At 59.2% G+C, this 10,331-nt stretch overlaps 1 protein-coding gene across 1 annotated transcript; it reads left to right on the forward strand.

Annotated features, from left to right (window-relative positions):
• Window positions 1-6: 6 nt before the first annotated feature.
• LOC144491304 (low-density lipoprotein receptor-like) lies at window positions 7-9,202 on the forward strand (the record flags this gene model as incomplete). Its single annotated transcript, XM_078208976.1, has 4 exons — window positions 7-138; window positions 3,905-4,083; window positions 8,267-8,373; window positions 9,086-9,202. Coding segments are annotated over exons 2-4 (388 nt in total), but the record flags the coding sequence as incomplete, so codon positions are not given.
• Window positions 9,203-10,331: the final 1,129 nt, after the last annotated feature.

Below are 10,331 nucleotides of genomic sequence, written 5' to 3' on the forward strand. Positions count from 1 at the left end.
GCCCACGTGAAGGCCAACACCATCTTTTGGACCAACTGGCACACCGGGAAGATTTCTTACCGTGCCCTCTCGCCACCCGCGTCCCCATCCTCCAATCGCAACAAGAGACAACTCAACAGTGGAGTTCAGGACCTTAATGTGAGTCTCTCTCGCTCCCCCCTTTCTCTCCCTCCCCCTCTCTCTCGCTCCCCCTCTCTCTCGCTCCCCCTCTCTCTCGCTCCCCCTCTCTCTCGCTCCCCCCTCTCTCTCCCTCCCCCTCTCTCTCTCCCCCCCTCTCTCTCGCTCCCCCCCTCTCTCGCTCCCCCCCTCTCTCGCTCCCCCTCTCTCTCGCTCCCCCTCTCTCTCGCTCCCCCTCTCTCTCGCTCCCCCTCTCTCTCGCTCCCCCTCTCTCTCGCTCCCCCTCTCTCTCGCTCCCCCTCTCTCTCGCTCCCCCTCTCTCTCGCTCCCCCTCTCTCTCGCTCCCCCTCTCTCTCGCTCCCCCTCTCTCTCGCTCCCCCTCTCTCTCGCTCCCCCTCTCTCTCTCGCTCCCCTCTCTCTCTCGCACCCCCTCTCTCTCTCGCTTCCCCTCTCTCTCGCTCCCCCTCTCTCTCGCTCCCCCTCTCTGTCGCTCCCCCCTCTCTGTCGCTCCCCCCCCTCTCTCTCGCTCCCCCTCTCTCTCGCTCCCCCTCTCTATCTCGCTCCCCCCTCTCTCTCTCTCGCACCCCCTCTCTCTCTCTCGCTCCCCCTTTCTCTCGCTCCCCCCTCTCTCTCTCTCTCGCTCCCCCCCTCTCTCGCTCCCCCCTCTCTCTCGCTCCCCCCCTCTCTCTCGCTACCCCCTCTCTCTCGCTACCCCCTCTCTCTCGCTCCCCCCTCTCTCTCGCTCCCCCCTCTCTCTCTCGCTCCCCCCCCTCTCTCGCTCCCCCCTCTCTCTCTCGCTCTCCCCCCCTCTCACTCTCCCCCCCCACCCCCTCTCTCTCTCTCTCGCTCCCCCCTCTCTCTCTCTCGCTCCCCCCCTCTCTCTCTCTCTCTCTCGCTCCCCCTCTCTCTCTCTCTCTCTCTCGCTCCCCCTCTCTCTCTCTCGCTCCCTCTCTCTCTCTCTCTCGCTCGCTCCCCCTCTCTCTCTCGCTCTCCCCCTCTCTCTCTCTCTCGCTCCCCTCTCTCTCTCTCGCTCCCACCTCTCCCTCTCTCTCTCGCTCCCCCTGTCTCTCTCTCTCGCTCCCCCCTCTCTCTCTCTCTGTCACTCCCCCCTCTCTCTCGCTCCCCCCTCTCTCTCTTGCTCGCCCCCTCTCTCTCTCTCTGCCCCACTCTCTCTCGGTCCCCCCCTCTCTCTGTCGCTCCCTCTCTCTCTCTGTCGCTCCCTCTCTCTCTCTGTCGCTCCCTCTCTCTCTCTCTCTGTCGCCCCCTCTCTCTCTGTCGCTCCCTCTCTCTCTCTCTGTCGCTCCCCCCTCTCTCTCTCTCGCTCCCCCCTCTCTCTCTCGCTCCCCCCTCTCTCTCTCGCTCCCCCTCTCTCTCTCGCTCCCCCCTCTCTCTCTCGCTCCCCCCTCTCTCTCTCGCTCCCCCCTCTCTCTCTCGCTCCCCCCTCTCTCTCTCGCTCCCCCCTCTCTCTCTCGCTCCCCCCTCTCTCTCTCTCTCTCTCACTCCCCCCCCCTCTCTCTCTCCCTCCCCCCTCTCTCTCTCTCTCTCCCTCCCCCCTCTCTCTCACTCCCCCCCCCTCTCTCTCCCTCCCCCCCTCTCTCTCTCCCTCCCTCCCCCCCCTCTCTCTCTCTCGCTCCCCCTCTCTCTCGCTCCCCCTCTCTCTCTCTCGCTCCCCCCTCTCTCTCTCTCTCGCTCCCCCTCTCTCTCTCTCTCGCTCCCCCTCTCTCTCTCGCTCCCCCCCCCCCTCTCTCTCTCTCTCTCCTCTCTCTCTCGCTCCCCCCTCTCTCTCCCTCTCGCTCCCCCTCTTTCTCTCTCTCGTTCCCCCCTCTCTCTCTCTCTCTCTCGCTTCCCCTCTCTCTCTCTGTCGCTGATGAGGGGGATAGATCGAGTGAACGTTCAAAGACTATTTCCTCGGGTGGATGGAGCTATTACAAGGGGGCATAACTATAGGGTTCATGGTGGGAGATACAGGAAGGATATCAGAGGTAGGTTCTTTACGCAGAGAGTGGTTGGGGTGTGGAATGGACTGCCTGCAGTGATAGTGGAGTCAGACACTTTAGGAACATTTAAGCGGTTATTGGATAGGCACATGGAGCACACCAGGATGATAGGGAGTGGGCTAGCTTGACCTTGGTTTCAGATAAAGCTCGGCACAAGATCGTGGGCCGAAGGGCCTGTTCTGTGCTATGTTCTCTCTCTCTCCCTGCCTCTCTCTGCCCCTCTCTCCCTCTCTGCCCCTCTTTGTGGAAGGGCATTGTCAGAGGCTACAGAAGGATATAGATAGGCTGGAACATTGGGCGGAGAGGTGGCAGATGGAGTTCAATCCTGATCAATGCGAAGTGATGCATTTTGGTCGAACTAACGTAGGGGGGAGCTATGCGATAAATGGCAGAACCATAAAGGGTGTCGATACGCAGAGGGACCTGGGTGTGCAAGTCCACAGATCCTTGAAGGTGACGTCACAGGTGGAGAAGGTGGTGAAGAAGGCATATGGCATGCTTGCCTTGATAGGACGGGGCATAGAGTATAAAAGTTGGGGTCTGATGTTGCGGTTGTATAGAACGTTGGTTCGGCCGCATTTGGAATACTGCGTCCAGTTCTGGTCGCCGCACTACCAGAAGGACGTGGAGGCTTTAGAGAGAGAGTGCAGAGGAGGTTTACCAGGATGTTGCCTGGTATGGAGGGTCTTAGCTTTGAGGAGAGATTGGGTAAAGTGGGGTTGTTCTCCCTGGAAAGACGGAGGATGAGGGGAGACCTAATAGAGGTGTATAAAATTATGAAAGGCATAGATAGGGTGAACGGTGGAAAGCTTTTCCCCAGGTCGGTGGTGACGTTCACGAGGGGTCATAGGTTCAAGGTGAGGGGGGGGGGAGGTTTAACACAGATGTCAGGGGGACGTATTTTACACAGAGGGTGGTGGGGGCCTGGAATGCGCTGCCGGGCAAGGTGGTGGAGGCGGACACACTGGGAACGTTTAAGACTTATCGAGATAGCCACATGAACGGAGTGGGAATGGAGGGAGACAAAAGAATGGTCTAGTTTGGACCAGGGAGCGGCACGGGCTTGGAGGGCCGAAGGGCCTGTTTCCTGTGCTGTATTGTTCTTTGTTCTACCTCCCTGTCCCCCTCTGCTCCCCCTACCCCTCTCCCTTCCTACCACTCTCCCTTCCTACCCCTCTCCCTTCCTACCCCTCTCTCTCCCTGCCCCTCTCTCCCTGCCCCTCTCTCCCTGCCCCTCTCTCCCTGCCCCTCTCTCCCTGCCCCTCTCTCCCTGCCCCTCTCTCCCTGCCCCTCTCTCCCTGCTCCTCTCTCCCTGCCCCTCTCTCTCCCTGCCCCTCTCTCTCCCTGCCCCTCTGCTCCCCCTGCCCCTCTCCCCCTGCCCCTCTCTCCCTGCCCCTCTCTCCCTGCCCCTCTCTCCCTGCCCCTCTCTCCCTGCCCCTCTCTCCCTGCTCCTCTCTCCCTGCCCCTCTCTCTCCCTGCCCCTCTCTCTCCCTGCCCCTCTCTCTCTCCCTGCCCCTCTGCTCCCCCTGCCCCTCTGCTCCCCCTGCCCCTCTGCTCCCCCTGCCCCTCTCTCCCTGCCCCTCTCTCCCTGCCCCTCTCTCCCTGCCCCTCTCTCCCTGCCCCTCTCTCCCTGCCCCTCTCTCCCTGCCCCTCTCTCCCTGCCCCTCTCTCCCTTCCTACCCCTCTCTCTCCCTGCCCCTCTTCTCCCCCTGCCCAGTCCCCTGTGCATCCTCACCTCGCTGCCTCTGGTCCTCCCCCCGCGCTGAGGGCTCTTTTTATTCGCCCCACAGATACCCGGGCTGAAAATGCCTCGGGGAATCGCGGTGGACTGGGTGGCGGGGAATATTTACTGGACCGATTCCGGGCGCGACGTCATCGAAGTGTCTCAGATCCGCGGGGAGAACCGGAAGACGCTCATATCCGGAATGATCGATGAGCCGCACGCGGTCGTGGTGGATCCACTGCGAGGGTGAGTCCCGCTGAGGGATGGGGAGGCCGGAACTGTGCACGGTGCCCCGAGTGTGGGTCTAACCGAGGGATAGGGAGATGGGAACTGTGCACGGTGCTCCGAGTGTGGGTCTAACCGAGGGATAGGGAGACTGGAACTGTGCACGGTGCCCCGAGTGTGGGTCTAACCGAGGGGATAGGGAGACGGGAACTGTGCACGGTGCTCCGAGTGTTGGTCTCACCGAGGGATAGGGAGACTGGAACTGTGCACGGTGCTCCGAGTGTGGGTCTAACCGAGGGATAGGGAGACCGGAACTATGCACGGTGCTCCGAGTGTGGGTCTAACCGAGGGATAGGGAGACTGGAACTGTGCACGGTGCCCCGAGTGTGGGTCTAACCGAGGGATAGGGAGACCGGAACTGTGCACGGTGCTCCGAGTGTGGGTCTAACCGAGGGATAGGGAGACTGGAACTGTGCACGGTGCCCCGAGCGTGGGTCTAACCGAGGGATAGGGAGACGGGAACTGTGCACGGTGCTCCGAGTGTGGGTCTAACCGAGGGATAGGGAGACCGGAACTGTGCACGGTGCTCCGAGTGTGGGTCTAACCGAGGGATAGGGAGACCGGAACTGTGCACGGTGCTCCGAGTGTGGGTCTAACTGAGGGATAGGGAGACGGGAACTGTGCACGGTGCTCCGAGTGTGGGTCTAACTGAGGGATAGGGAGACCGGAACTGTGCACGGTGCTCCGAGTGTGGGTCTAACCGAGGGATAGGGAGACCGGAACTGTGCACGGTGCTCCCAGTGTGGGTCTAACCGAGGGATAGGGAGACGGGAACTGTGCACGGTGCTCCGAGTGTGGGTCTAACTGAGGGATAGGGAGACCGGAACTGTGCACGGTGCTCCGAGTGTGGGTCTAACTGAGGGATAGGGAGACCGGAACTGTGCACGGTGCTCCGAGTGTGGGTCTAACCGAGGGATAGGGAGACCGGAACTGATATTTTTCCCATCCCCATTCTCCTGCCTTTTCCCCATAACCCCCTGATCCCCTTTTTAATCAAGAACCTATCTATCTCGGTCTTAAAGACACTCAATGACCTGGCCTCCACAGCCTTCTGCGGCAAAGAGTTCCACAGATTCACCACTCTCTGGCTGAGGAAATTCCTCCTCATCTCGGTTCTGAAGGATCGTCCCTGGGAAGTTGATGTCCTCGTGGTCTTATCGCCAGACTGTTAACCCAGAAACTCAGCTAATGTTCTGGGGACCCGGGTTCGAATCCCGCCCACGGCAGATTGGTGGGGATTTGAATTCAATAAAAAATATCTGGGATTAAGAATCTACTGATGACCCATTGTGGGGAAAACCCATCTGGTTCCCCTTTAGGGAAGGAAATCTGCCGTCCGTACCCCGGTCTGGCCTACATGTGACTCCAGAGCCACAGCAATGTGGGTGGCACAGTGGGTTAGCATTGCTGCCTCACGGCACCAGAGACCCGGGTTCGATTCCCAGCCTTGGGTTACCGTCTGTGCGGAGTCTGCGCGTTCTCCCCGTGTCTGCGTGGGTTTCCTCCGGGTGCTCCGGTTTCCTCCCACAGTCCGGAAGATGTGCAGGTTCAATGGATTGGCCGTGCTAAATTCTCCCTTAGTGTCCCAAAGATGTGTAGGTTAGGGTGGATTGGCCATGCTAAATTGTCCCCTTAATTTCCAAAGATGTGTAGGTTAGGGTGGATTGGCCATGCTAAATTGTCCCCTTAATTTCCAAAGATGTGTAGGTTAGGGTGGATTGGCCATGCTAAATTGTCCCTTAGTGTCCAAAGAGGTGTAGGTTAGGGTGGATTGGCCATGCTAAATTGTCCCTTAGTGTCCAAAGATGTGCAGGTTAGGATGGATTGGCCATGCTAAATTGCCCCTTAGTGTCCAAAGAGGTGTAGGTTAGGGTGGATTGGCCATGCTAAATTGTCCCCTTAGTGTCCAGAGATGTGTAGGTTAGGGTGGATTGGCCATGCTAAATTGTCCCTTAGTGTCCAAAGATGTGTAGGTTAGGGTGGATTGGCCATGCTAAATTGTCCCCTTAGTGTCCAAAGATGTGTAGGTTAGGGTGGATTGGCCGTGCTAAATTGTCCCTTAGTGTCCAAAGATGTGTAGGTTAGGGTGGATTGGCCATGCTAAATTGTCCCTTAGTGTCCAAAGACGTGTAGGTTAGGGTGGATTGGCCATGCTAAATTGTCCCTTAGTGTCCAAAGACGTGTAGGTTAGGGTGGATTGGCCATGCTAAATTGTCCCCTTAGTGTCCAAAGATGTGTAGGTTAGGGTGGATTGGCGGATGGCTGTATAATTTGGATAAATGTGAGGTTTGGAAGCAAAGACCGGAAGGAAGATGATGATGTGAATGGCTGTGAATTGGGAGCGGGGAGTGTCCAGAGGGTGGTGAGTGTCTGGAACGAGCTGCCAGAGGCTGTAGTAGAGGCGGGTACAATTTTGTCTTTTAGACAGTTACATGGGTATAGAGGGAAATTGGCCAAACGCAGGCAATTGGGATCAGCTCAGGGGTTAAAGAAGGGGGGGGGGCGGTATGGACAAGTTGGGCCGAAGGGCCTGTTTCCATGCTGTAAACCTCTACGACCCTATGACCTGGGTGTCCTGGTGCACCCAGTCGCTGAGGGTAAGCATGCGGGTGCAGCAGGCGGTGAAGAAGGTATGTTGGTCTTCACTGCGAGAGGTTTCGAGTACAGGAGCAGGGATGTGTTGTTGCAATTACACAGGGCCTTGGTGAGGCCACACCGAGAGTATTGTGCGCAGTTCTGGTCTCCTTTTCTGAGGAAGGATGTTCCTGCTCTCAAGGGAGCGCAGCGAAGGTTTACCAGGCTGATTCCCCGGGGGGACTGATGTATGAGGAGAGATTGACCAGGTTAGGATTGTTTTCACTGGAGTTCAGAGGGGGGGATCTCATAGAGACTTATAAAATTCTAACAGGACTGGACAGGGTAGATGCAGGGAGGATGTTCCCGATGGTGGGGGGAGTCCAGAACCAGGGGGGGTCACAGTCTGAGAATTAATGTAGGGAGGAGTTGTACAATAAATGGCAGAGTCATCAGGAGTATAGAAACACAGAGGGACCTGGGTGTGCAAGTCCACAAATCCTTGAAGGTGGCAACACCGGTGGAGAAGGTGGTGAAGAAGGCATGCTTGCCTTTATAGGACGGGGTATAGAGTATAAAAGTTGGGGTCTGATGATGCAGCTGTATAGAACGCTGGTTAGGCCACATTTGGAGTACTGCGTCCAGTTCTGGTCGCCGCACTACCAGAAGGACGTGGAGGCGTTGGAGAGAGTGCAGAGAAGGTTGACCAGGATGTTGCCTGGTATGGAGGGTCTTAGCTATGAGGAGAGATTGGGTAAACTGGGGTTGTTCTCCCTGGAAAGACGGGGAATGAGGGGAGATCTAATAGAGGTGTACAAGATTATGAAGGGTATGGATAGGGTGAATGGTGGGAAGCTTTTTCCCAGGTCGGAGGTGACGATCACGAGGGGTCACGGGCTCAAGGTGAGAGGGGCGAAGTATAACTCAGACATCAGAGGGATGTTTTTTACACAGAGGGTGGTGGGGGCCTGGAATGCGCTGCCAAGTAGGGTGGTGGAGGCGGGCACGCTGACATCGTTTAAGACTTACCCGGATAGTCACATGAGCAGCCTGGGAATGGAGGGGTACAAACGATTGGTCTAGTTGGACCAAGGAGCGGCACAGGCTTGAAGGGCCGAAGGGCCTGTTTCCCTGTGCTGTACTGTTCTTTGTTCTTGATTGGGGGTAGACCATTTAGGACGGAGGTGGGGAGATATTTCCTCACCCGCTGAGCCTGAGGAATTCATTCCCACAGGAAGGAGTTGATGCCAAAAACGTTGAATGTATTCAAGAGGGGGCTGGGTGTCACACTTGGGGGGCAAACGGGGATCAAAGGGGGAAAGCAGGATTAGGCTGTTGGGTTGGATGGTCAGCCGTGACGGTGATGGATGGGGGAGCAGGGCCGAATGGCCTCCTCCTGCTCCTATCTTTCATGTTCCCGCGGCCAAGCCAGTTCTGTATCCGTCTTGCCAACTCTCCTCCGATCCCGTGTGACTTCACCTTCTGTCACTATTCCCTCTGGGCCCGGGGACACCCCCACTGTCTCCCCCCCCCCCCCCCCCCGAAACTAACGGCATCTCTTCCCGAACAGGACGATGTATTGGTCGGATTGGGGAAATCATCCGAAGATTGAGAAGGCATCGATGGATGGAACTCTGAGGCGGACCCTAGTTGAAAACAATCTCCAGTGGCCAACAGGTAACGCACGGGGCGGGCGAGAGAATGGTCCACTGACGCACTGTGTGGGAGGGTCAGTGCTGAGGGAGCGCCGCACTGTGTGGGAGGGTCGGTGCTGAGGGAGCGCCGCACTGTGTGGGAGGGTCAGTAATGAGGGAGCGCCGCACTGTGGGAGGGTCAGTGCTGAGGGAGCGCCGCACTGTGGGAGGGTCGGTGCTGAGGGAGCGCTGCACTGTGTGGGAGGGTCAGTGCTGAGGGAGCGCCGCACTGTGGGAGGGTTGGTGCTGAGGGAGCGCCGCACTGTGGGAGGGTCGGTGCTGAGGGAGCGCCGCACTGTGTGGGAGGGTCGGTGCTGAGGGAGCGCCGCACTGAGTGGGAGGGTCAGTGCTGAGGGAGCGCCGCACTGTGTGGGAGGGTCGGTGCTGAGGGAGCGCCGCACTGTGGGAGGGTCGGTGCTGAGGGAGCGCCGCACTGTGTGGGAGGGTCAGTGCTGAGGGAGCGCCGCACTGTGTGGGAGGGTCAGTGCTGAGGGAGCGCCGCACTGTGGGAGGGTCGGTGCTGAGGGAGCGCCGCACTGTGGGGAGGGTCAGTGCTGAGGGAGCGCCGCACTGTGGGAGGGTCAGTGCTGAGGGAATGAATCTCTCTGGAACTCCCTGCGATGGCGCGGTGGTTCCAGAGGTTGGGTGATGTGTTTGAGGAACCTGTGGATGATCTCTCCTCCCTCTCTGCTCAGGTCTGGCTGTGGATTATTTCAATCAGCGATTATATTGGGCTGATGCTAAGCTGTCTGTCATCGGCAGTGTGCGTCTTGACGGGAATGACCCTGTGGTTGCAATCGACGCCAAACAAGGTACCACTCTCTCCAATGTCCCACTCCCCCCTCTCTGTGTCGCTCCCCCTCTCTGTGTCGCTCCCCCTCTCTGTGTCGCTCCCCCTCTCTGTGTCGCTCCCTCTCTCTGTGTCGCTCCCTCTCTCTGTGTCGCTCCCCCTCTCTGTGTCGCTCCCCCTCTCTGTGTCGCTCCCCCTCTCTGTGTCGCTCCTCTCTCTGTGTCGCTCCCTCTCTCTGTGTCGCTCCCTCTCTCTGTGTCGCTCCCTCTCTCTGTGTCGCTCCCTCTCTCTGTGTCGCTCCCCCTCTCTGTGTCGCTCCCCCTCTCTGTGTCGCTCCCCCTCTCTGTGTCGCCCCCTCTCTCTGTGTCGCCCCCTCTCTCTGTGTCGCTCCCTCTCTCTGTGTCGCTCCCTCTCTCTGTGTCGCCCCCTCTCTCTGTGTCGCCCCCTCTCTCTGTGTCGCCCCCTCTCTCTGTGTCGCCCCCTCTCTCTGTGTCGCCCCCTCTCTCTGTGTCGCCCCCTCTCTCTGTGTCGCCCCCTCTCTCTGTGTCGCCCCCTCTCTCTGTGTCGCCCCCTCTCTCTGTGTCGCCCCCTCTCTCTGTGTCGCCCCCTCTCTTGTCGCCCCCTCTCTCTGTGTCGCCCCCTCTCTCTGTGTCGCCCCCTCTCTCGGTGTCGCCCCCTCTCTCGGTGTCGCCCCCTCTCTCGGTGTCGCCCCCTCTCTCGGTGTCGCCCCCTCTCTCGGTGTCGCCCCCTCTCTCTGTGTCGCCCCCTCTCTCTGTGTCGCCCCCTCTCTCTGTGTCGCTCCCTCTCTCTGTGTCGCTCCCTCTCTCGGTGTCGCTCCCTCTCTCGGTGTCGCTCCCTCTCTCGGTGTCGCTCCCTCTCTCGGTGTCGCTCCCTCTCTCGGTGTCGCTCCCTCTCTCTGTGTCGCTCCCTCTCTCGGTGTCGCTCCCTCTCTCGGTGTCGCCCCCTCTCTCTGTGTCGCCCCCTCTCTCTGTGTCGCCCCCTCTCTCTGTGTCGCTCCCTCTCTCTGTGTCGCTCCCTCTCTCTGTGTCGCTCCCTCTCTCGGTGTCGCTCCCTCTCTCGGTGTCGCTCCCTCTCTCTGTGTCGCTCCTCTCTCTGTGTCGCTCCCTCTCTCTGTGTCGCTCCCTCTCTCT

Source organism: Mustelus asterias, unplaced genomic scaffold, assembly GCF_964213995.1.
Source record: "Mustelus asterias unplaced genomic scaffold, sMusAst1.hap1.1 HAP1_SCAFFOLD_4966, whole genome shotgun sequence".
Lineage (NCBI taxonomy): Eukaryota > Metazoa > Chordata > Chondrichthyes > Carcharhiniformes > Triakidae > Mustelus > Mustelus asterias.